The following is a 25,954-nucleotide window of genomic DNA, read 5'->3' on the forward strand; positions in this document are numbered from 1 at the left end:
GGATCGAAAGAGGATGAGACATTACTTCACTTCTGCACTTTCTCCCTTACATACATCTCTGCCATATACTCGACCATCCCTCCTGCTCCTCTCAGGATGCCATCTCAACCGAAGAAAGATGCGTCTTACTCGGTCGATCGACTTTTGCCATATGTCTTTCTCTGTACGATCGGACCATCTGTGGTGGCTGCATCAAACCTGTTCGTGGTCGTAAGTCGTATCACGGGATCACACTTGAAGATTCAACGGGTGGAGCTGATCTTTACGTCCATTCTCCCATGATTTCAGAAATATGTGATGTGTAGGTATTACTGGACATCAAGAGGGGCAGACGGCATACCCGATCCTGGAGACGAGAGATGTGCCAATAGGGATGTACAAGCTTTGGCAGGCAGTGTCCTAGCTGCTTTAGCTACTTTGGATGGGATATTCTGTAAGTTTTCCCCAATGACTGAATGTGTATCAAATGCTGATCTATCGAACAGCATTCCTCTCGTCGCCCTATGTACAGAGTCTATCAGATCGATATGGTCGTAGACCATTGTTGGTCATAGGTCCACTGATAGCGACTATATCGACGGGGTCGATACTTTTGGCTTGTAAGTCTCAGATACTGCTAGAAGGTAGCACGTACTGTGCACTGATGTATGACTATCTTCGCTACAGACTACGTCAATAACACCGTAAGCTTTTCATAGTCGTCCAATTTCTCAGCTAACAAGCATCTCTTTATATGTAGACCATTGTCTGGATCCTGCTCATATTGACAGGTATATTCGTCTCAGCATCTACCAAAGCTGTGTTTCTGCCTTCGTTGTGTGTAGCCGACGTAGCGACGGATGATGCGAGGTAGGTCAGCTTTCGACATCTTTACCAGACCACAGACAGAAGCTGATCACGGTATGACTTCAATGTAGAACTCGATTCTATTCACGTATGGAAGCAGTAGCTTTACTGGGTCCAGGAACAGCGTACAGTGAGTGACTCCATCGAATTCTGTATAACCGCATCAAAATTGACCAGATGGTTGTACTATCAGTAATATCAGCGCTGGTATCGCGATACGTATCCAATATCGCCGTGCCATACTTCATAGCCCTAGGTGCCCAGATAGGTGCATCGTTATGGTCCTATTTCTTCATCGCAGAGACTAGGAAATTCCCGTCGAATCACGATAACTCATCAGATGACGAAGAAGAAGAAGAAGAAGGGAGAGGGATAGTAGCGGAGATAACGGAGAGTCTAGAAGCACCAGTTAAACCGTTGAAATTGATCTGGCCACATAGACATAAGGGGAAATTGCATTGGGAATTGTTTGTGGTGGCTTTGAGTCTGTTCATGACTACATCGGGAGTGAGTGATCAGCGATCTTCGCTGTTGTCTGCTCATCACGACAGGACTGAAAGAGAATGGAGCTGATCTTCCTGTATTGGGTGAATGTGGTATAGACCGTGTTCATCGCTACTGCTTCATTGCTGTTCCTTAGTGATAAATTCAACTTCAACCCAGAAAATGTGAGTTGATGTCTTCCAACGGAGTTGGTGCATTCTCTTTAAGCTAACATCTTTGTTTCGTTAGAACGCATGGATGTTAGCATTCCTTACATTCTCTCGATTTGCCTACCTCATCATCCTATTCCCCTTCATCCTTAAATTCGGTAGAGCAGGGTACAATAGATATCTATTATGGAAAGAAGAGAAGAAACAAGCAGATGGAGAAAGACAACCTTTGGTCCGGAGAGATACCTCTGCCAAGCAGGAAGATGCGAATTATTTCGATGTGAGTTCTCATCTACTTCTTCTTCTGATCTATGTGGGCAGCATGTTAATTCATCGATTAGGTCATACTCGCCTTCTTCTCGGTGATTGTCGATGCCGTGGCGTTGGGATTCGTTTCGTTGAGTTTGTCATATCAACAAGTCCTTGCGGGTGAGGGATCTTTTTGTCACCGAATTCACCATCGGTGACATTCCAGCTGACGTCTTACATAGCTTTCGCAATCATGGCTTTCGGTGCGGGTGATAATCCAACTTTCAAAGCTGTCTTTGTATCCTATGCACCGCCCGAACATTCAAGTAAGTTTTCCCTGTTTCAATCTAGAATAGCTAGCAAGCTAATCTATCTTCTCTATCATTTAGGTGAAGCTCTCGCGGCATTGGATATGGTATTCAGCGCCGCCAAACTTGCCTCGCCACCATTATTGGGTTCGTTATACGCGGCATTTGTGGAAGTTGGCAAACCACAATTCTTGTTCTTGACTGCTGGCGTGAGTTACCGACCAATTTGAGGGTCCAAGAATCGTGACTGATATATATGTGCGGGCAGGGTTTATGCGCTATGGGAGCACTATTGATCTCCGCGCTGATCTTTGCCAAGAGGAAGTTCAAACCTACGGAATGAATCAATAGATGTTAGGACTTTATATTGGTCGGATTCAAGAGTGTGAACTGGGAGAAATATAGAATAGTAGACACCGTTAAATTGATGTTCGGTTCTATCACAGTACGTACACCATGGGCAGGTATCGCATATAATATCGTACGCCAGTCACCTAGAGATGTATCAATAGTTAAGACTATGGTCCAAGTGGTCAACAGCTCGCCAAAGGTGGTGCTTGTCGCGTCAACTCAAATACTGCTCTACGTTTATCGAAAAGTTTACACAAAATGAATTCATTCACATCACCAACTTGAATAATTTTGGTTATTCCTCGTTTTCTCTTTAGCACAAACGTATACGGCTACATAAGGATCATGGTTGGAAAAAGAAGTGTATCAATTTCTTTCCAGATTTTATGCGTTTTATCAATTATTTCAACTCATGTCAATGATTTCCAGAACCTTGAAGATACTGATCACTAAGATCGTACGGCTAAGAACCACTTCTAAAGTGTTCAAAGAAAGCGATAGGATTTAACAGAAAGTGATAGTGATCTACGATCGGATATCATAGATCAGCAATAAGTCACGATTAGTTTACCTTTAGTTTGATGGAGCGACGGGTACTCACTCCAGTGTTATCGGCGAGACATTGAGTAGGTGCTCCACCTTCGGTTGAAGATCCCAAATAAGCTCCGGGACATTGATCAGCAGAATCTCCAGTACAAGGTCCACCAGGACCATTGGTGCATGATCCAGTGAAGACAAAGTCCATCTTATAAGTGCTATTGAAGGTTATCAGTTTAAGAGAACAATCTCCAGCTGATAACGGCAGATCGTTCAACTTACTACTTGTGGTTACCCAATCCAGGACCATCCAAGAGCGAATAATCAGCAGCGTTTTGTTTTCCAGCGCCTTCACTGTTGGTCAAGGTGAACTCGACGATACCGCAGTTGACTCCTGAGGATTGACAGTCCGCTCCGGCGAAACCATCGACCCAGGCGACTCCGCCGTTGACGGGACCGGAGATGACCCCTGAGCCTTGGACGCCGTGGTCGGCGTAGAGGAAAACGGCGTTACCGCTTCCACAGTTGTTGACTAACTACAAAATAGAATAGTGATATCAGTGATCAGTGAAATGTGTATGAAGAGGCTGGCTTGTATAGCTAGTATGGTCTTCGGCTAGGGTTATGGTGAGACTTACGTTGACAGAGTGAGTTTCGTCTCTAGCTTGGAGTGGAGCTGGAGTAGCGAAAGCGTTGAGAACAGCAAAAGAACCGAAGAGGGCGACGAGAGTCTTGGTGAACATCTTGGTTGTTGTATTTAAAATTATGAACTGCTTGATCGAATCGATTAAAGTAAGTTGATGTATGTGGACTTGTTGAGTTGTTGAAAAGAACCTCTATGGATTGTCAGAAATGCACCCTATTTATACCTTTACGACGACCCAGAAGGTCCACGTCGATGATGGTCTTCTCGGCGGTCGGACGGTCTCTCAGTCAGTCACATGGATCACATTGGACACTGAAACGTGCGAGGTCAACCACCAAGAACTAATCATAGCCTCGCTTGTGAGACTATGACGAAATATCCATCAGAAGGAGGTCGGACAATGTGGTCGATCGTCCTCGGTGTGACAGTGGCCTCTAGGTTCGACCAGTGTCCCCTTGTGGGAAGGCTGAGAGAGGAGAGCATCATGTGTTCTATCAATTTGGTAGACCACACTGGTACTCATGGTCTCGCTCGGGAGACTAAGTTAGTGACTTCTTCGGGGGGTCAGTGGATTCTGTCCTGTCGGCAATACTCACATGGTCTTATTTTTGGTTTCTAGTGTGATGGGACTGCAGTGCAGTGCATCATGTTATTGTACTTCACGCTAAATTGAGACACCTCCTTTCCCACCGGCAGAGCTTCACATATTCTCAGTCCAGTAGCACTACTGATGGAAGGTCCGTTGCAGAATGACGTGGCCAAATTGAGTATCTCTGGAGGAATGAGACTCTTGGAGTTGTTCTTCTTTCTCGCGACGACTCGCGACGATGAGGTGCTTCTGGATTACTCCTATTTTGATGGTTCTCCTTGTTGTTGGCTGAGGGTCGTCCTCATTGACTCGTTATGGTGGATGGCCATCAAGCCAACTGGAACCAGCGTGGTACTCACTATCAATCAGTTCTCATCTCCGCTAACCGAACAGCTTTGCATTATGTCATGCTGTCCCAAAGGCACCTTTGGCGGATCGACCTAAAAATATCCTATCAACCCGTTGATTGATCCAACTAATCTGCTAATCTCTTTTAGTCCCATCAGACAAAGATTATCACATGTATCGTATATGATTCGGTATTCCGACTAGCCGAGACATACTGTAGTTCCGATAATCTTGACTACCTTAGTGAATATCTTCGTGTGAGCTGTATCCGTGGGAATCGGTGCGGGTGAATCAATCAAAGATCAGTCTAGTATATGAGACGATAAACCGGTCAGCCGTTCATCTATTTATAGATCGGTTGATCAAGGTTACATCAATCATGACGTTTTATGATCTAACCTTCGTGTCCAGTGTTCGCTATGTGCCCTGGTCTGATGGTATGGATCGGTTCGACCCCTCTAGCACCTGGAAAGCTCTTTGACTTGCAAACAGGCTGGATATAATTTTCTTTGGGGAAGCGGTCGAATATCGTCGTGCAGGTCTGATATACCATGCTGCTGCATCGAGTTTGCGCATGTATCGAGATTTGTGTTGGTAGTGACCTGAAAGTGTGGTGAAAACGAAAGGAGAAGAAAGCTATACGAGCGATAGCACCTGTAGTGCTATCAAACCCGTAGTGCCATCGCAGCCACCTGGCACTGCTGTCAATTCCCAATCCCACCGGGTGGTACCAACAAACCTACCGAGCTCTACCAGATCGATACCGTATATGCATCTTTCATCGTCATGCGACTATCAACCGTCGTCTAACTACTCACCTACCACCTACCACTCTTCGTCTACCACGTACCCACCACTACCACTTACTCACCCTCCTTTTCCCCAAACCCACCCTTCTCTGCCCTATACCCACCCTCCACCCACCTACCATCCTTTTTCCACCACCATCCAGGGTTTAGTGGCGGGGGAACGGGCAGGTGGGTGGGTAAAGGGTAGGGGGTTGGGAGAGGGGAGGTATGGGTGGGAGTAGGGTAAGTGGAGGGTGGGAGAGAAATGTGAGAGTGAGTGGGGAATGAGAGAGTGAGTGAGTGAGACGTAGATACAGTAGGTAATGAGCAACCACATGCATTGATTATGATACCGGTCAAATGGATACTAGTGCCCGGCAAGTTTGTTGGTACCACGGATTGATAGCAGTGCCAGGCGACTTGCTATGGTGAGATTGCAGTACCACGACGATACCCAGGTGGGTTTGGTAGTAGTACCCGGCGATGGTTACCACCTGTGGAGTAGTACTGTTTACTCCTTAAGCGCTTTTACGTCACTCCAAGCATCGCAAGGAACGTACGTGATGAGATCAACATTGACCTCCATTCAGTCATCTGTCCATGCTGATACACATTGGTAGCACATCATCGCATCATGATATTTGACAACCATGTCATATTCATCCCAGCGCACCGGGCCATCCATAAATGACAGCGACGCGACGACTTTGGGCAAACCCAAGACCAAGGCATGCGACACATGTCGAATACGAAAAGTGAGATGTACATTCGCTCCTCCACTCCACACTGGTGAATCATCCACGAAACCTTGTATATTGTGCAAGAAACACGGATTCGCATGTACGTACGAGCGTAAACCTAAGAAGGTCATAGGGAGCTCGAGCGAGGGTCGCAGGACGAATGATATAGGGGTAAGGGCGCGACCGATTGCACCTGTATCGCGCAGACCTAAGGAACCAGAAGATGCAGCAATTGGTCTGACACATACTGCTCAATCAGACAGAGAGCGACAAAAGAATCATAGGAAGGGCATAAGCGCGATCGTAAGTCCCTTACATATAAGTTATAAAGAGGACTTGCTGACACGGCGCACCCTTGTAATCAGCCGGAGGTCACCTCAAACCCCTTCGACGAGATTTTGCCGAGACAATTGCTCCTCTCAGCCATATCAACTTTTTTCGATCATCTCTACTGCTTAACCCCACTCGTTCACAAGCCAACTTTTGTAGCGGATCTGAAGTCTCGACGAGAAGAACAGCCAGAAAATCAAGAATGGGTATCTTTGGTTCTAATGTTGGTCGCGGCTACTCTCGTACAAGCTCCTTGGGCATTCCCTCAGCTTCAAAGGAAGGAGATAGAAAAATTAGCTAAGAGCTGTTATGGGAGAGGTAAGGTATGGCTGGTGGAAGATTTCAGGGAAATCACTGTCGGAAGATGTAAGTAATCAATAATGTCAAGTCACAGCGTGCTGATACAATATATATAGGTGTATCGCTTTATCTGTAAGTTCCACGGCAGTGTTCAGTTGTGTAGAAAGACACGATTGCTGATTATGCCCATAGATCATGCATGGTCTCAGCTCATTTGGAAGAAATCGGCATGGCGGAGATGTTTAGAGGATCTTTATGGGGATTGATTTTTAAATTAAGGATGCACGAGGAAAGTGTGAGTCACCACCATTCCCCAGAGAATGATCCAAATCTTGATAGGCAATGGGTATGTACTGAACCTCCCGCTTAGAGCTATGAAGGTCTTGATCCTATAGAAGGAGAGTTGCGGCGAAGGGTATTCTGGCTGGCGTTTGGGCTGGACAAAGCACGCTGTGCTGTTCATGCGGATATGGTCCATGTGACCGGGGAGCATTGCGCGGATGTTCAGTTGCCCAAGGCTCTGTGAGTAAGACTACATGCTGTACGGACAAAGTTGACTCCCTTTTATGGCAGGGACGATGAGTATATATCAAGGACAGGATACGTAACACCATCCACTGAAGAAACCCCAATACTTCTTGGGTTTTGCTATGTCTCACGTATATTTGAGAGTGAGTCATACTGCTCAAAAGCCAAGATCAAGCTGATAAGACATCAGTGCTTGGTCAAGCACTAGATCTCAGACGTATAGACCGAAGAAGAAATCCTACAGGTATACATCTGCAGATGAGATTAAACGAGGTTAATGGGCTTTTGGAGCTGTGTGAAACTATCATGGATGATTGTCCACCCGCTCTGAGGCTCAATCAGTCATTGGATCCTTCCCAATCACAAATGCAGAGTAGGAACTCATTTCTGGTACAACAAGCCAACATATATATGACACAGGTATGTATATCAGCTCACGTTCTCTTACGTTGCGTATTTGTCTGACCATTGGGAGTACGTGCACAGCAAATGACCAGACAATTGCTTATGGAATATCGCGCTCAGCTTCGAGCTCTACAGCGTCACCAACAATTGGAGGATCTAGGACAAGCTGGTATGCCACTACAAGATATGCACTTGCAATCTGGTCTATCGGACGAGGAGAAGGAATGCGTTTCCAGAGATGTCCTCAATGTTCTAGAAGCTATCCCAATGCAAGCTTTAGGTGAGTTGTATACGTCTCGTTTCCCGTGGAGAAAGACGATTGATCCGAATGTAGCTGTCAACACTACTGGCGTTGTCAATAAAGTTCGTTTCGTTGCAGTAAGCTTGTTAGACGGTCTTTCGGAGAATGGAGCAGAAGGCGAAGATGGGACTGGAGGAACATCTCGGAGTCAGTACCATCGAGAGTACCTTTGTGAGTGGACAGTTGTTGGATGTACACTGATCTGTCTGGGCCGCTAATCTAACGGATTCGATAGGGAAATTCTTAACTACTCTGGGCGAGATAGAGGCTATGAGCTCTTTGAAGGAGATCCCATGAACCACGGCATTTCACTTGCATAGTTGATCATGCCCGTTCATCGCGACCGATCGGGATATCATAGAGACCGTCACTACACTAAGGATAACACGAGACTGATTCTTACATGAACATACGAAAACACTGATCCTAAAGAAATAGTAGAAGACCAACACACGAAGCAATGGAAACTCTTGGAAGTCGAAACCTCCTTTCAGCATTAGTGCTCCAGGTACTCCCCCTCCTCACGTCTCGCTTGCTCTATGGCCTCGGGCTCGATGACAGTCTTGGCAAATTTCCTTGCAGGAATTCGACGTTCGAATAGAATATCCAACTCGTAATACGATCGACCCTGTTTAATAATTAAGCGAAGCTCTGGTTGACAGCCCTGCCAACGTATTACACTGACCTTCATTTCCGGTAATCTAAAGAACGCCCAGACTGCCATCATGAAAGACAATGGTCCCCAGAGGAAACCGGCTTTACCTATTGATGAGAGTGGGGTCAGGTCTGTATTCACGCATTCCTCATGAGTCAACTTACCTTGCCAATTCCATGCTAGCGGATTGATCATATACGGCGAGATGACAGCTGATACGATTTGTGCGAGGTAGAAGGCATTTCTCGAAAGACCAACAGTCTTAGTTCTCAATCGAGTTGATGAAGTTTCACCGACAATACCTGCAACCACCTCAACATCAGGAATTTGCAGGTGAAGGGGCACTGATATAATGTTGCTTACAATAAGCCAAAGGCCCGATAGTCATATCGTATGACATGACCCATACCAGCATGAGTGCGGCCTGCCCCCATTTTGCTTGTCCATGACCGTTCAGAGCCACTACCGCCAGTCCACCGGTGATGAACCAAAGAGTTGCCATCCAGAGAAGCCCGATGACGAAGATTGGTCTTCTACCGAATCTCTTGATGAGGAACCATGATAGAATGGTACCAATGAATGCGCAACCGGTATTTCCAAGACCCATCTTGAACGCATCACTCGAGGCCAACCCAGCTTCCCGAAAGAAGTATACAAGGTAAGCTGAGAAATGACCACCGCCAATGACCTGAGTCGCCCAGGTCAAAGTGGAGATTTCGGTTCTTCGAAGATCGGTTCCTCTGAAACAATCTAACCATCCTGTACGTTCGCCAGCCATGTTCTCGATTTCGAGCTGATTGGTCTTGACCATCATCGCAACGGTCTGTTTGGCTTCGTCTCGTAACGAAGGCGCAGCAAGTCGTCGAACGGAATGCTCTGCCTCTTCGAGGCGTCCTTTACGGACGTACCACCAAGGCGACTCCGGAGCAAACCATAGGACAGGAATGAGAAGGACCGGCCAGACCCATCTATGCACTGATATCAGTCATTGTAAACCTTGTAACGATTGAAAGTCCTTTTATTGTATACTTACTGAACTGCGAAAGGGATTCTGTAGGCCCACTCGTCGGTACGGTCAGAGATGCCTAGTACGACTCCCGAGGCGATGAACTGCCCCATCACCCTACGAGATGATATATCAGTCAGCAAAGTTCACATGAACATCACAACGCATTGCATCCACTCACCAACAAAGGTTAACGTATGTGGTCAAGTAAGCTCGAAGATGAATTGGAGCTACTTCAGAAGCATATGCCGGACCAAGAGAAGCAAGTACACCCCACGGGAAGCCACATAACATCTCACCAAAGAGCAAAGCGATCTTGTTAGGCGCAAATGTAACGATAGCTATGGGATGCATGAGTTTAGCTCTTTATTGTTATGGATCCATCTACTTACCAATACATGGGATCATAAATGCGACATTGGCAATCACTGTCTTGCGATACCCAAAGTAGTCGATCTGATAACCACCAAGGAAGATTCCAACTGCACAGGATGGTTAGGTTTGCTTCATCCAAATGACACAGTGCTTCTCCACTTACTGAACGAAGCAACCGTCGTAGCATTGGTAATACCACTTTGCCATTTGGCTTCGACCGTATAAGAACCCTTAGAAGGGACGTATACACCATAACGTTCAGCAAAAGCTGTTAATGCCCAAAAGTTACCAATGAGGGCTTTGTCGTAACCTTCCATGACCAAGGACATCGACACCATACACGCCCAAAACACAGCCTACGATCCCCGTCAGCGAGCTGTTCCAAGCATTGCTACTCAATATTTGATATACTCACTTTCCGGTAAAGCTTGATGGAAGCCCAAGTAGATAAACCTTGTTCCAGTTTGATATGTTCGGCCGCAGCCTCGGCCGTGGGATCAAGTTTGGATATACCATGCGGGTCCTCGATGTGATGGACTTCATCATGCTTAGACATGATAGGATGGACATTTGTATCCTCGCTTTTTCTTTCCATGGCACTCGTCTGGATTTAGGTCAAGGGTCAAATTTAGCAGATTATGAGTTGAGTAAATTGAAAAGATCACCTAGCCACTTACGCATCAGAGTAGGTAGACCCTTTATATACGTTAGCTCCAGATGGTAACGAATGAATTTCAGTATACAGACCTGTGGGACACCATCACTAGCCGGTGGGGCCGCTACTCCTTGGTCTTCGGTCCGCAAGTTCAGCTGATCGTGAGTACAGTGGGCAAAGAATATGTGTCCGAAAGATCAATTGTGGTTGGCTACAACCGGGGAATACAGCAATTACGTCACCTCTGACTGCTCAAACATAAACATCTACAGTCTCTTGGCAAATTTGAGCTTCCAACGAGATTGCAGCTCCTTAGTCAGTGTGCCTGTTGGCGACTATTCTATTCTCAAGAGCTGTGTGAATTGCCAAGATAGCCCCAATCTGATCGAATCGACAAGAAGGAATGCAAGTGCCTGAGAACTTCGTTAATTAGCTCTCGGTAAAAACAATACAGCACCTGCTGAAAACTTGCAAGCCGAAAGAGATAACCTTGTTGGAGGGACCCACTGCCCGAGAACGAATTCTTTCGTCATCCATCAACAAATTCAGAAGCAGATCACGAGGACAAGGTCCCCCGAGCGCAAGGGAGTCCCGATCCTAGAAAAATGATTGGGTGTGGTCTCCGGGAGGGATTAGGATTGGGGTCAAAGGTTCCCAGGACAGGTATACGGCTGAATGGAGCCAGAAGATTTATACCGATAATCGGGCGAGGCCCGCGATATATAAGTCGGGCGAAGATGACGCACGTAGAGGGAAGCAAAGTTTGGTGACCAAACATCAACGATTTTATATCGCCCAACTTACAGATTCATTGCATCCACTCAAGATGTTTCAACCCAACGGCCATATACTTGCAGGTGGTATGTGAATTCACCTTTACATATCCTCTTAACTGCCTTGCTATTGATGCTAATTTAGTGTGCGTAGATCCGAACTGGTGGAAACAAGCTGTAGTCTACCAGATCTATCCTCGATCTTTCGCCGATGCCAACGGAGATGGTATTGGAGACTTAAAAGGTATTACCAGTCGAGTGCCATACCTAAAGGATCTTGGGGTAGATGCTATCTGGCTCAGTCCTTTCTATCCTTCTCCATTGAAAGATGGTGGATGTGAGTAAACCTTCCCTGACTTGCGGAACAGTTTAGCTGACCATGGTTCTAGACGACGTGTCGGATTACCGGGATGTTGATCCTCGGATCGGAACCTTGAAAGACTTCGAAGAGATGACTTCTGTTTGCAAGGAGGCGAACATCAAAGTCATCATCGACATAGTCCCCAATCACTGTAGTGATGAACATCCGTGGTTCCAAGCTGCTCTCCACTCTGCGCCAGGCTCCAAAGAACGAGCAAGGTTCCACTTTCATGATGGTACGTAGTTCCGTCCCTTAAATGTAACGCGATGCAGCTGACAGTCTGGGCTAGGCCTCGGTCCTGACAAGAGCCAACCACCAGCGGATTGGATGGCCACTTTTGGTGGACCCATGTGGACACCCACCGGCAAGAATGACGGTCAATTTTACCTTCACATGTATGATGCTGCTCAGCCAGATCTGAATTGGTCTAATCCTGAAGTCCGAGACGATTTCCTCAAGACGTTCCGTTTCTGGGGTGATCGAGGAGTATCAGGTTTTAGAATTGATGTCGCAACTGGAAATATGAAGGATCTCAGCGATCTGACGATCCCATGGAGCGAGCTCAAGCAACGAAGAGCAAACAAGAGTAAACCTGGAAACGAACACATCGATCATCCTCTTTTCGATCGTGATGAGAATTTCGAGCTGTACAAAACCTGGAGACAGGTCTTCAATGAGTTTACCCCTCCTTTAACGTGAGTTTGCTTCCTCATACCCATAAGCCAGGCTGACTTACCCACTCTATGCAGCGCCGTCGCAGAAGCATTCGTGTCACCTTCCAGAAAACGACACTACGCTTCACCAGAAGGTCTAGGACAAGTCTTCTCCTTCGACATCCTTCTTTCCAACTTTAACATCAAGGACTACAAGCAGAGTATTGAACGTCAAATTAGAGAAGCCAAAGAAGATGGCTCCAGTACCACTTGGGTATTTTCGAATCATGATGTGGGTTCTTAGGCTTTCCCTTATCTATCACTAAGGCTGACAGGGATCGGCTCAGATGATCCGACATCATACACGTTATGGTCTACCTGATATCGATCCTAGCAACCTATTCACCTTCCGAAAGGGGTTCCTTAAATTCCTGGAAACCGATGGAAAAGATCCTGCTGTCGATTGGCCAACTGGTATGAGAAGAGGACGCGCCGCTACCCTCATGATTCTCGCTCTTCCAGGCTCCACATACATCTATCAGTAAGTCAATGAAGCTACTTGGAAGCTTATTCCCTTGGCTGATCGACACTCGAGTAGAGGGGAGGAACTGGGCTTACCCGAAGCAGCGGCCATTCCCGAGGATCAATTGCAAGATCCCTACTACTTCCGTCATGGTCGATCAGACAAAGGTCGAGATGGGTGTCGAGTCCCGATACCATGGGCGAAGACAGGTGTGAATTTTGGATTTGGATCTGGCAAACCCGCCCACCTGCCGCAACCAGAGGAGTTTTGGGAGTTCTCAGTGGAAGCTGAGTTACCTGATCCGAAGTCTACGCTGAACATGTATCGTAAAGCACTCGCAATACGACGAGACCTTCAGACTAAGGAGGAGATGACTTGGTATGACCACGAATTAGGTGATCAGGTGTTAGCCTTTGAGAGACCGAATGGTTGGCTCACTATGATCAATGGTGGAAAGACAAGCGTTCCTTTGCCGCAAGGAAAAGTCTTGATATCTTCAGGAGATTTGGGTGAAAGCACCTTACCAGGTGAAACCACTGTGTGGATCAAGAGAGCGTAAAGTTTTAGTAAAGTTCAGCAATATGAAGGATAGATCAGATATACAATCCGTTTATGCAATGGTGAAAAACGCCCTGTGCGCCAACTCCCATATCCTCATATTGCACATCATGTACACATAATAGACAGAAACAACATTACTTCAGGTTCTGTCACCCACAAACATCTTTCCGACCACCGTGAACCCTTACAATGATTGCTAGTGTCAAGTACAGTGGTCTATACTGGATTGCCAAATCATCGAAAAGCTGCCAATATCCGATGGCTGAGCTCGCCGATGTATTGATCCATGCCATTGATCGAGAGCCATATCGGAGGGTTCAAGTATCGCTTGAATAAAGACTGTAAACGCTGCACAAACCAGGTACGGGCACTGTAAGAATCATCGTATCATGAACATCGCCTTCTGTGCATCAAATATCGTGCTTCACCCCGGCATTCCAATTTTTATCGTACATACCATCTCGGAGTGCGCAGCTAGCATGTGTGCCTTGAAAGCAAGATATACACGAGGAAGCTGGCTGGTTAAATTGTCTGTACTACAGATGGCAGGCAGAGAAGTCAGTATCGGGAGAAGGAAAATTTCGCGCATACAGTGCTTCCAAGCTTGAACGATGATCTCCATGACTTCGCTGGTATCTCTCAGGGAATGGTACCACGCCTCCCGTTACACTTCAACGCGAAGTCTGAATAAGTAAGCTTGCTGGGTGTAACACTCCTTCGGATCAGCCACTTCTCTGTCAATGTTTGAAGCTTGATTACGTGAGATTGCCCGTACCAGTCAATAACGGTACAAGTACGTCCGAGGATCCCTAGAATTCGGAGAGCATTGTTGGCATCTACACTGTCGAATCTGAATGATTGCTTCCGAGCGGCTTGGACCCGGCACTGTCTGATTGTTACCACATCCGTGATGTTCACGTATTTTTACGGATGTTTACCCTGTTTTCTTTGGTGTATCCAGTTTGGTAGCTTAAACACGCGAGACATCTGCCATAAAATGTTTAAGACACCATCCCGCGCAGGATGACCCGGGTTACGGTATGCTGGTCTCTTCGGTTCCTGTCGATCTTGTTCCTGATTCAGGAATTTGGTGGGTGACTCTCCCATTTCCAGGTACGGCATGTCACCCGCGATACAATCGAGATCTGCGTTCGGTTCAAGTTCGTTTCCTTCCGAGCCGGAGCACTGACTGGGTGCCGTCGCCGTTCCTTTTTTCATGTAACGCGCTTCTCAAATCCAGTGGAGAAGAGAAAAAAAATGTTGATATATAGACCCATGATGCTATCATACTAATATTCTTCGCATCCCCTCCTCAACATAATTCTTGTATTTCGAATTCCTACAGCTTTGTAGTGGCCACCACTTCAAGCTCTTCTTCATTCCTCGGGACTGAACAACGGAAAGATCGTTCTAGCAATGTTCTCCTACACTCTTTATACCCTTTTACAACTCTTATCCTTCTTTTCCGTCGTCTCAGCCTATGCGGACACCGACACGATCACCTGGGGAGGAAGCAATGACCGAACAGGTTACCAGAAGTGAGTTTACCTTGCGCTCCCTTGGGGTATTTCTTTGCTGACATCCATATCAGTAACCATAACATGGACCCTGCAGTGGTAGGCAGCGCACAGTTTGGTCAGTTGTTCAAAACTCAACTTCCTGGAAACTATGGTGGAGTATCCGAGCAAGTGTACGCTTCCCCGCTTGTATACACTACTAGTGATGGCGTTCAATATGTCTACATCGCCACTCAGCAGAACAACATTTACAAGATCAATGCCAAAACCGGCGCCATCGTAGCCTCTAGAAATCTTCACATTCCTTTCCTCACTGCCGATCTAGATGGCTGTGTCGATATCAACCCCCACGTTGGTTCGACAGCTACTGGAGTTATCGATCCAAACACCAATACTTGGTACCTCACTACCAAAACCTACGTAAATCAGAATGTGGTTGGTGCTCAGGGTCGACCGAATGGAAGATACTATGTTCATGCCATCAGTGTTGACGATCTCTCTGAAAGAAGCAATTTCCCAGTTGATCTCGAAGGTACGGTTGCACGAAATAATCCCGCTCGATCTTTCAATGGAGGTATTCATCATCAACGACCTGCCCTCTTACACCAAGGACAATACATCTATGCCGGTTTCGCTTCCCATTGCGTTCAATACAACTTCACTGGATGGATTATGGGATGGGACAAGGATACCGGAAAGACTGTGGAGATGTATGCTACTGAGGGAGCTGGTGTCAAGAACACTGTACCAGGTGCTGGTGTTTGGATGTCGGGTGGTGGTCTTGCGTCCGATAATGCAGGCTCCATGTTCTTCGCTTCCGGAAACGGTTACGCCTCTCAACTCAACGGTATTCCAGTAGCTGGACGTCAACCACCTACCTCACTTGAAGAGGCTGCTGTGCATATGACGATCAACTCCGATGGTACCTTGACTCCAGTGGATTTCTTCATGCCTTGGGAGAAGACCCAGCTTGATGGTGCAGACAAAGATTTGGGAACTTCCCCGCTCGAAATTTTGCCAAGTCAATTTTCTTGTGGAAATGTCAAGCGGATTGGTGTAGTAACCGGAAAGAGCGGTAAAACCTACTGGTTAAATCTCGACGACATGGGCGGTTATCAGAATGGAGCCAACAAGCTAGATAACGTGCTTCAAGTCTACCAAAATGAGAACTCAGTCTATGCTGGTGCTGGTGTTTATCCTTTGGAAGGCGGTTACATCTACATCAACGTCATTCAGTACCCTACCCATGTCTTCAAATTCTCCTGTGACAGCGGTGTTCCCTCATTTACCAAAGTAGCCGATTCCCCCGAGAAGAACGCTTATATCCTTGGTGTCGGACACGGAACCACTACCTCCTTGAATGATCAGGCTGGTACAGGATTGGTTTGGACCCAAGACGTTGAAGGCGCAAATCTTCGTATCTACAATGCCGTGCCTCAAAATGGTCAATTGACCTTGATCAACTCTTTCAATATTCCTGGTACCACCAAATTCAGTCGACCGGTATTTGGTGATGGACGAGCCTACATGATCACCACGACTGGTTACTTCTACGGCTTTGGTTCACCTGTCAATCTTCCTCTAAACTGTTCTTCACCGTATGACTTCGGTACAGTCAACCTCAACAACACTTCTGCGTACAAAACGATCCAATGTCAAGCCAGTGTCGACACCCAGGTCACCGGTCTTAGCATTAGTGGTAACAAGAACTTCGTCATCGGTAATTACTCTACTCTTCCGGTTACCGTCTCTAAAGGTAAAACCTTCTCATTCCAAGCAGCCTTCGCTCCCGCACAGGTCGGATCTCTATCCTCAGATGTATTGATCAACACCACTCAAGGTGCCACCACTGGATATACTACTAGTACTCCTGTCAGATTGAAGGGTACCGGACAGAGTGTCAACGCTATCCTCGGAGTTACGCCAAACACAGTCAGTTTCGATGGTGTCATTACCGGTCAGCAAGTCGGCGGTGTCAGTCAATCGGTGATCTTGCTCAATCAAGGTAATGCCAACCTTACGATCACTGGAATACAGTGTTCCGATTCCAGCGAAACCGGTCCCTTCACTACCAAGCAGATTACCAACGCTTCGGTTGTATGCGGTCCGTTTACCTTCACCAAAATTCCCACAACTATCGCTGGTAACAGTCAAGCCACAGTGAACATTGCGTTCGATCCAACGACTTCCGGAAGCTATGCTACATTTTTGAACGTGCAGTCTACTGGTGGAACCAAGGTGATTGATGTTCTTGGCGTGGCTGGTACATATCCAAGTGCTTTGCTGGAGTTTCAAACTCCTGATGGAACGGGTTGGGTTACATACGATAACTCAACGGCTTTCACCTTCGGAGATGTATTGGAAAACACTTCCAGAAACCTCAAGATGCGTTTGACCAATCAGGGGACCAACAGTTCCACATCGCTCTCAGTCACCGTTTCGAAACCACCGTTTGGTGTGTCGGGAATCATCGGTGCTCAAAACCAGGTTGACCTCGCTGAAGGTACCATACTCGGACCAGGAGAAAGTGCTACAGCCACTTTATACTGTTCAGTACCTAAAAGCCAAATTAATGTCGATTCCTACTCCGGTTCTGCCCAATGGACCATGAATTTGGGTGATCCCTTGTTCGGTAAACAACATATCCAATTCGCTTGTAATGCGGTTAGCGAGCAATCTTCACCTCAATTCGCCAACGGAACTTCGAAATACAGGTACCAAGGATGTTACAAGGAGAACAACCCTGGTCGACAGCTAAAGACCCAGCTTTACGGCTCCTCCTCCAACACCAACGAGATGTGTGTCAAGGCATGTTCAGATGCCGGATACACCTACGCGGGAACTGAATATCTCACTGAATGTTGGTGCTCATCATACCCACCTACCTTGCAAGTTGACGAAGCCAACTGTAATTATGCTTGTGCCGGGAATGTCAACGAGATCTGTGGTGGTAACGGAATCGACCAGGCTGGATCGTACATCTCTCTTTTCATGGATGTCACTCAGGGTGCAGGTAGTGTACCAAAAGGTCCTTTCACGAACAACGGAACCAACGGATACACTAGTATTGGATGCTACACCGAAGGAACCAATGGCCGAGCCTTGTCTGTGGGCAAAGGATTAGGTCAAGCTACCAATGTCGCCAACTGTACTGCCGCATGTGCAGGATACACATATGCCGGTGTGGAATATGGTCAAGAATGTTACTGTGGTAATACCCTCGGGGTGGGATCAGTCTCTGCTCCCTTGACCGATTGTAACATGGTATGCGCTGGTAACAGCAGCGAATATTGTGGTGCCGGAAACAGACTCAACGTATATGCCCTCAATTCCGCAACCACCTCGACCTCTTCCAGTGCAGTGTCGTCATCGATCTCGGCCTCAGCCTCAGCCTCGGTCTCCGTTTCTACGTCCACCTCTGCCACTTCCTCCCCTTCAGCTACTCCTACTGGACCTGTCCAACCTCTGACCGTCGGATCATACAAATTTGTGGACTGTCATACCGAAGCTACCAACGCCCGAGCCCTGACTGGCAAGACCGTCGCATCCGACGACATGACTCTTGACAACTGCGCTGCAGCTTGTTCAGGTTTCCTCTACTTCGGTGTCGAATACGCCAGAGAATGTTACTGTGGAAACGCTCTTTCTGCTGGAAGTGTTACTACCTTGGACGGGAGATGCTCGATGCCTTGTAAGGGTAACGCACTTCAGTACTGCGGTGGTTCGAACGGTCTTTCGCTGTATATGTTCAGCAACACGACTACTACATCCACCAGTGCAAGTGTCTCAACTTCTGCATCCAGCTCGGTGTCATCGGCTATTTCCTCCTCGGCCGCAACTACGTCAAACACCACTCCTGTGCTCGCCTCATCTTCGACAAGCATTGTAGCCTCATCCATGGCTTCTTCCAACGCCTCTTCGATACTTGCTTCTTCCTCCACTAGTATCGTGGTCTCGTCTTCAAGCTCTGCCACATCCGCTTCTTCATCTGCCACCTCGTCATCTGCCACTTCATTTGCCTCATCATCTGCCGCTCCGTCGTCAAGTTCGGCATTACCTTCATCATCCATGATCGCTTCATCCTCAGCAGCAGCCTCATCGGTTGCGTCATCATCCTCAGCAGTCCAATCGTCAATCTCCAGCTCGGTAACATCAAGCTCCACATCGATCGCATCCAGTAGCTCGTCGTCAAGCAAAGCTGCCTCAAGCTCTGCTTCATCCACTATCAGCTCTGCAGCCGCCTCGAGCTCGGTCGCACCATCATCCTCCGCATCGAAATCTGCTTCATCAACGAGCTCCATTGTGCCCTCTGCATCAGCCTCAGCCACGCCATGGCAATATTTGGGATGTGCTAACGAAACCAATCCGCGAGCACTGAGCTTAGCAGCGACCGCTTCCGACACTATGACTATCCAGCAATGTCAGAGCTACTGTCTTTCCAAGAACTATCCTCTGGCTGGTCTTGAATATGGACGAGAGTGCTACTGTGGAACCGCCTTACAATCTTACAGTACTCTCGGTTTCACGGGATGTAACATGCCTTGTGCTGGTAGCGCCTCCGATACATGTGGTGGTTCTTCTCGATTGTCCGTATACAACTACACCTCTTACGTAGCACCTCAATTGATCGCTATGGTGGGAACCTATCAACTTCAAGGATGTTATTCGGAGCCCAGCAATGGTCGGGCATTGTCAGCATACAGTTTCTCAAACTCTACAGGAATGACAGCCGAATGGTGTGTCTCGGGATGTCAACTGAAAGGATACGCCTACGCTGGTATGGAATACGGCCAAGAATGTTGGTGTGCTAATACCCTCAGCACGAGCTCTGCCAAATTAGCAGACTCAGCTTGTAACATGCTTTGTCCAGGTAATCAAAGGGAATACTGTGGTGCAGGATCGAAATTGGCTCTGTACAAAGCGAATTAAGCGGATGATAGGGGATGAGCGGACAATGGTCATTTTGACCGATTAAATAAATTAGATATGAGTGAACCAAGCTTAACGTTCATGAACATTATTTGGGATTTTTATAGTTTATATTTTGGGATTTATATATATGAGATACAATGCATAGTCATCAAGACGTCATTTGCAGCGACAAAGAAATGGCAGAATGCTACAAAGTAACCTGTCAAAATCAATCCACATACCAGAGATCTATCATGGCCATTGATACGAGACCTTCATAGGTCAGTCCAGTCTATCCCTTGCTTGGTGCGTACAAAGGTGGCTTCTTACCGTATGTATCTTTTTTGGATATAGTTATATAATGGCATAGTAAGGGACCAGATTTTATCTACGGCCATAGAAGGTATAAAACATCGCATCCCGTCCGCTCTGCGCAATTTAAGCTGCCTATCGCTCGGTTAGTACCAAGGTGGGGGACCACTTGGGAATCCCGGGTGCTGTAGTTTTTGCTTGGTCCTGATCTTCTTACTCAACTGGCACTTTTTACTGAAGTGGCCGACCGATATTGAATGAGCAAGCAGTCAAGTCATTTCAGCTGGTTTGATTGCTGGGTGTTTGATTAACAGGTACCATCAATCAGTCACTGGTGTGTTTGTCTTTACCCTGAATTGCGGTCTCAAAGTGCCTTGGGATGATCATAGCGCATCAATCCAGCCCATGCGCGTAAGAACAACGGATGTCCAATGCACGTTCTGTGCAAGCACTGTACATACCACGCAGGACGAGAATGGTAGTCCGATCGAGCTCGGCAAGTATCTCGAAGATCGAAGGATGTGGTTAATCCCGAATGGCTGAAGGAAGGCGCGCAACAAAGTAGGCAGTCGCGTCATTTGCGAAAGCTCCGCAAAGTATACCATCTTCGAGCACACTGTAAGCCTAATGACTAGATGAGGTACATACAGGATCAAAACTTCGCAATAGCAAACTTAACAATGCTACACATTATCAAGAACTGGCGACCAGCTACTGTAGAGCCGCTCAGGCCGACTTATCATGAAATGCATATGTGGACATATGGCACAGCAGGTCACATAACTTGTGACACTCCCTTTCGACTCTCCCTTTCAGACTCCCCATCGGGCTGAACTCCTATTCGGGAGGATAGAACGGGTATATATTTGTCCTCAAGCGGGAAGATCGACTTTCATGGCCAAGTAATCTCTCAGCACAGTTGTATCACCTTGGCCGTCAGTGAGTGTGGCAGTAAGCGTAGTCGATGTGCCGAAGTGACTAGGAGTATACGCGGGATTATTGAATCGGACGTCGACTTGTATTCGGGTGAAAGGGACGTTCTTCGATTCATCGACCACTTTCTGACCGTTCCACCCAGCTTAGTGCCCATTTGAGTCGAGATCGCATTGAAGGTCGGTAAGAGGTTTGTGTGGGACGCAGACTTTTTGCATTGAGTGTAGTAACTCTTCAATGCTTCGTTGGACTGGTATTCCAAAGTCGAAAGAAGTGCACCTTTGCGCTTTTCTAGCTCGGCTTCCGTGAGATTGAGAGTCCCAGTATAGCTGGGCACATTGAATTCAGACATGATAAAGCTTGTAAGATACGATAAAGAGGCTTGGATTGGATTGAAGTTGGAATGAAGTGAGAAGTAAGATGAAAAACCTTTGTATATTCTTTTTAGCAATACTAGGATGGACCTCTCCACCAGAACTTACTATGGTGCGCAGGAATTCTGCGATCTCTAGAGACCTCTATCCGGAAGGAAGGGACATTGCTGAGTTAAAGAAGCGACGAGTAGCAGTCTAATGTCTCTGCGAAAGTCCCCGGATCCTTTGTCTGAAGAGAAGTTTATGATCTATTAGTTTTCATTCTTTCAATTATGCCAAGGGATTGTTGGGAGGTCTACAAAGCATGGAGGAGCTGTGGGCATAGAGCATATAAACACGGACTACTGATGAACTGGCCATGGGCATCGAGTCAAACTCATCTCACCGGAGGCGGAGAGACATTAGACGTTCCTTCTAGGAGAGCCTGCCATGAGATTATATGGACTGACTGAGCCTTCCTTCTAAGATTCGGCTTCTTGTGCAGGAATCGCACCTCAACCCCACCCGTACTTTTATGCTTCACAGAGTGTCGGGGCAACGGAGAGAAGGCTGTGAGATTGGGTCCAAAAAGAGTCATGCTGTACAGCAAAAGCGAATCATCCTTTAAATTGCATTCTCATCCTTCTCTTCGACAGATTCTGGCTGGCTCAATGTCGTGTTACTCTCTGTGCTCCGTCGTATTGAGAGTGACAAGTCTTCTTTCCTATCCTTTGTCAGGAGCAGTCTGTCACATCCTTCAGTATGCCACAATCCTTTGAGATTCAATTTGTTGCTTCTATTTCTCTCTGATAGTCATCACGGGCTTCCACCGTTACACAAATCTGCAGCTTTACCGGCTGACCTTTGCCAGATCTCTCAGAGACGACGTTACAGAATGTCCGCAGCATCGACAGGTACCTTCGACGATAGCAACAATCGAGCGGCCATGATGGATTGGTCCGAGCGTAAATCCATCGTCGAGAACGAAATTGACGAATTGATCGAAGATATCCTCTACCATATCTCATCGACCCATCGAACCGACCCGAACAATCTCAAATTATCAGCCGCTTTCAAAGAACAATTATACACTGAGCACACCAAGCATACTGCAACTATCGCTGAGATTTATCGGACTCGTACTTTGTTGGGTAGTGATTCAAAGATATCTTCAGCATATTATCGAGATGGTAGTTTGAGATATAACATCGAAGCCACCTATATCTTGAAGAGCGAGTATCCCACTGGTCTAGAAGCGGTTCAATACCCTGTGAAACAGACTCTCGTGTTCCCCTGTTCAGAGATGGATCTCAAGGAAATGGGCGAAGGAACAGTCAATAGAGTACTCCACCACGAGGAACCAGTCTCATTGGTCCCGTTCGTTTCGGCTCAGAGAAGGGATCCCATAGAGGTGTACCGAGATAGCCTCTCCAAGAGGAGTTTATAGTCGATTTGATCGTCTGATAATGAGCTGACGTTCGGATACATCAACACATATGTTCATCATGTATGTTGATTGTATGATTTGACCGAGCCACATAACCATTAAGATGAAGAAGCAGTCAGCTCCCACTTAGATGCGCGGTTGAGTGTATATGATCCATACTCCGTCAATTCTCCTTCTGCTGTCAGGCATGATCAGTCAGTTATGAGTACTTTACTCCGGTTAGTCATCGCAAAGGATATCCGAAGCCAAAGAGACAAAGGGAAAAAAAAAACGAACTACTCGGCGAGAGACGGTAGACGCATGGACGGTCCGTGGGACGCAATGGCTTCTCTACAGTACCACCACCTACGTCGACAGCATCAGTTGTCATGTTGAATTTACCTCAGGGACCGGGAAGTACGGAAACACAGTTTGGTACACACATCCCTCATTCCGGTTATCAATCTCATCTCCGAGACCGGTACCACCAAAACCCAATTACAAGGTTTGTAATCAGCTGACAGGATAGTGAATGCGATTAGGATGGCCTCGTAATGTTTGTAATGAATGCAACATGTAAAACCACGTTTGTCATCAAATAAATATAATTTATTTAGATGAAAATTAAAATAAGAGAAAAAATACCATCGCACGGTCCACCATAAACCCTTATTCCTGGAAACCAGCAACAAGTGAAAAAAAACATCTCCTGTCTCACTTTTTCATATCTATCTCTCTCTCTTTCTTACCATCATCATCAAGAACAACATCAACATACATTTATAATACCTACCTCTGACTCAGTCATCTGGTAACTTGATCTCTACTCGGACAAGGACCTCTCTCCCTCTCTTACATTCATTCGTGTAGTCTCTGTCTTTCTTTTTCTCATACCGACATCTCGACGCGTCTTTTTCATAAACAACCTCTTTATAATCTAAACATCCACCGCATATCAACACAATGTCACCTTTCTCAGCATGGACACCTGGACCAGGTCCGCTCTACACCATCATCACCTCTGCTTGGGAGACCCTCGGTGTACCCAAGGTACCTATCCAGTACAAGACCTGGGTACCTGGATCTTCCCCCCTCTCGACTCAAAAGGAGGTCGTAGCTGCTATCGGTACTTACCTTCTCGTCATCTTCGGTGGAAGAGAGCTCATGAAGTGGGTCATCTCATTCTCATATCACCCAATGGTATTTGGAAGAAAACAACACGCTGATGCAATAGTAACTGTACAGGAAGAGACAACCTTTCAAGCTCACTGGTCCATTCAGATTCCACAACGTTTACCTCACTCTTGGTTCAGGTCTTCTCCTCGCGTTGATGCTTGAAGAGATGTAAGTGGTTCACCTTCTCTCACTTTTTGATCTGTCAATTACTGATATGCTACTGTTATCGCAGCGTTCCCATGTTCCTCAAACACGGTTTCTTCTGGTCAATCTGTAACCCCACCGCTTTCACTCCTGTAAGCAAACATCTCCTTCCCCATTCCCCATCCCCAAAAAATGAGAAATTCCAAAACAACATTTCATGCTTATGTGAGACATGCTGATGACGTTATGAACCCCAACAGCGACTCGTTACCTACTACATGATCAACTACTACATCAAATACGTTGAGCTTATCGACACCGTCTTCCTCGTTCTCAAGAAGAAACCTTTGGGTGAGTCGTGTATTCTGCTCATGAGCGTGATTGGTCGCTGATTGATTGTTTAGCCTTCCTCCACGTCTTCCACCATGCTGCTACTGCCATCTTGTGTTTCACTCAACTTGAAGGAGAGACTTCTGTTGTGAGTACATTCGGCTATGACCAGTTGTGCGATCCCCTCAACTAACAAACCTGATCAACAGCAATGGGTTGTCATCACTCTCAACCTCCTCGTTCACGTGATCATGTGTGAGTGTGCACATCTCCTGCAACAACCAAGATCTGCTAGCTAATTTTGTTATTACATAGACTACTACTACTACGCTACTGCTGGCGGTGCCAAGATCTGGGTTTGTTCAATCACTTTTCTGTCCAAACCAAAAGCAGTGAACCAATAGCTGATTTTACTTTGGTGATTTAGTGGAAGAAATACCTCACCTCGATGCAAATCACTCAATTCATCATCGACCTTTTCATCGTCTACTTTGCCAGCACGTTTTTATTCTCATACCGTTTCGGGCACAACCAATATCCAAACTTACCTTTCCCAGTCTCACCTTCTAGTTCGCTTAGTTTTCTTTCATTCTTTCTAGTTTTGTTTTGGTGGAATCAATCCCAACCTACCTACCTACATCTAGCCTATCTACCCATGTTACTAACAACCTCTTCATTTTTCGCTCTTATTTGGTTGTGCCCCACCAAAGGGCGGTTAATTTTGCTAACCGATGACTTTCCTTTCTGTTATAGCTTACAACCACTTCGCCACGAAATACACTCCTTTCCCAGCTGTCGGTGATTGTGCTGGAAGTGAGGGTGCCGCCCTCTTCGGTTGTGGTCTTTTGACTTCTTACCTCTTCTTGTTCATTGCGTAAGTATCCTACCTCGTATAACGAGTCCTTGGACGGGGCACCACGATTTCATCCTCATGACTCTTTAGAAACGTATCGCTGACGATCTTTTCATTCATAGCTTCTACCGAGCCACTTACAAGAAAGGTGCCGCCGCCAAGAAAGCCGCCGCCAATGGTAAAGCTGATGTCAGAGGATCATCCAAATCCAAAGTGAGTTGGACTGAAATCTGTCGTGCGTCAGTATGAAGATTTGATCAACTGACATCTTATTTAGTAGGTGATCGTCCAGAACAAAAGAGGAACAACCGTAGTTACGGAAGTCCAATAAAGTGGAAGAAGGCGCAAAAGAGAGTGCTACGGAGGAGGAGTCGTAACACGATATGGAATCTGACTAGGAGGAAGGGTCAGGGAGGTTCATACATGATCTTTTTTTCTTTTTTCGGTTTGGAAAAGGACGGCGGAGAACGGAAAGGAAACGGAGTATACCAGGCAAGACGATACATTTGCTTATAGCT

General features: G+C 46.6%; 8 protein-coding genes and 1 non-coding gene across 9 annotated transcripts; 7 read left to right on the forward strand and 2 right to left on the reverse strand.

The window, feature by feature from the left end:
* Positions 1-96: 96 nt before the first annotated feature.
* Positions 97-2,399, forward strand: V865_003438 (uncharacterized protein; the record flags this gene model as incomplete). Its single annotated transcript, XM_066227235.1, has 13 exons — positions 97-210; positions 289-433; positions 486-599; positions 667-683; positions 740-849; positions 918-976; positions 1,040-1,353; positions 1,449-1,514; positions 1,579-1,779; positions 1,841-1,928; positions 1,991-2,074; positions 2,138-2,265; positions 2,325-2,399. The coding sequence occupies 13 exons, from the start codon at positions 97-99 to the stop codon at positions 2,397-2,399; spliced, it is 1,515 nt and encodes a 504-aa protein (XP_066083332.1).
* A 512-nt stretch (positions 2,400-2,911) lies between these two features.
* Positions 2,912-3,687, reverse strand: V865_003439 (uncharacterized protein; the record flags this gene model as incomplete). Its single annotated transcript, XM_066227236.1, has 4 exons — positions 2,912-2,932; positions 3,009-3,162; positions 3,227-3,480; positions 3,583-3,687. The coding sequence occupies 4 exons, from the start codon at positions 3,685-3,687 to the stop codon at positions 2,912-2,914; spliced, it is 534 nt and encodes a 177-aa protein (XP_066083333.1).
* Positions 3,688-5,965: 2,278 nt separating this feature from the next.
* V865_003440 (uncharacterized protein) lies at positions 5,966-8,216 on the forward strand (the record flags this gene model as incomplete). Its single annotated transcript, XM_066227237.1, has 9 exons — positions 5,966-6,358; positions 6,421-6,751; positions 6,853-6,980; positions 7,056-7,207; positions 7,259-7,356; positions 7,404-7,633; positions 7,700-7,898; positions 7,953-8,090; positions 8,155-8,216. 9 exons carry the CDS (start codon positions 5,966-5,968, stop codon positions 8,214-8,216), a joined length of 1,731 nt encoding a protein of 576 aa, XP_066083334.1.
* Positions 8,217-8,415: 199 nt separating this feature from the next.
* V865_003441 (uncharacterized protein) lies at positions 8,416-10,511 on the reverse strand (the record flags this gene model as incomplete). The annotated part of the gene is made up of 9 exons (XM_066227238.1): positions 8,416-8,547; positions 8,605-8,681; positions 8,739-8,876; positions 8,938-9,542; positions 9,608-9,697; positions 9,762-9,921; positions 9,973-10,062; positions 10,119-10,311; positions 10,371-10,511. 9 exons carry the CDS (start codon positions 10,509-10,511, stop codon positions 8,416-8,418), a joined length of 1,626 nt encoding a protein of 541 aa, XP_066083335.1.
* A 925-nt stretch (positions 10,512-11,436) lies between these two features.
* V865_003442 (uncharacterized protein) lies at positions 11,437-13,479 on the forward strand (the record flags this gene model as incomplete). Its single annotated transcript, XM_066227239.1, has 7 exons — positions 11,437-11,470; positions 11,529-11,720; positions 11,773-11,979; positions 12,034-12,439; positions 12,494-12,689; positions 12,745-12,938; positions 12,996-13,479. 7 exons carry the CDS (start codon positions 11,437-11,439, stop codon positions 13,477-13,479), a joined length of 1,713 nt encoding a protein of 570 aa, XP_066083336.1.
* Positions 13,480-15,082: 1,603 nt separating this feature from the next.
* On the forward strand, positions 15,083-19,927 carry V865_003443 (uncharacterized protein; the record flags this gene model as incomplete). Its single annotated transcript, XM_066227240.1, has 1 exon — positions 15,083-19,927. One exon carries the CDS (start codon positions 15,083-15,085, stop codon positions 19,925-19,927), a length of 4,845 nt encoding a protein of 1,614 aa, XP_066083337.1.
* A 371-nt stretch (positions 19,928-20,298) lies between these two features.
* On the forward strand, positions 20,299-20,414 carry V865_003444. The gene has a single exon (XR_010725575.1). It is a non-coding gene; the product is annotated as a 5S ribosomal RNA (ribosomal RNA).
* A 1,988-nt stretch (positions 20,415-22,402) lies between these two features.
* Positions 22,403-22,954, forward strand: V865_003445 (uncharacterized protein; the record flags this gene model as incomplete). Its single annotated transcript, XM_066227241.1, has 1 exon — positions 22,403-22,954. The coding sequence occupies one exon, from the start codon at positions 22,403-22,405 to the stop codon at positions 22,952-22,954; it is 552 nt and encodes a 183-aa protein (XP_066083338.1).
* A 942-nt stretch (positions 22,955-23,896) lies between these two features.
* On the forward strand, positions 23,897-25,767 carry V865_003446 (uncharacterized protein; the record flags this gene model as incomplete). Its single annotated transcript, XM_066227242.1, has 11 exons — positions 23,897-24,102; positions 24,179-24,277; positions 24,342-24,405; positions 24,514-24,604; positions 24,658-24,731; positions 24,793-24,838; positions 24,899-24,939; positions 25,011-25,152; positions 25,337-25,457; positions 25,559-25,649; positions 25,717-25,767. The coding sequence occupies 11 exons, from the start codon at positions 23,897-23,899 to the stop codon at positions 25,765-25,767; spliced, it is 1,026 nt and encodes a 341-aa protein (XP_066083339.1).
* Between the last annotated feature and the right edge of the window lie 187 nt (positions 25,768-25,954).

The sequence above is a fragment of the Kwoniella europaea genome, chromosome 1, assembly GCF_036810445.1.
Source record: "Kwoniella europaea PYCC6329 chromosome 1, complete sequence".
NCBI lineage: Eukaryota > Fungi > Basidiomycota > Tremellomycetes > Tremellales > Cryptococcaceae > Kwoniella > Kwoniella europaea.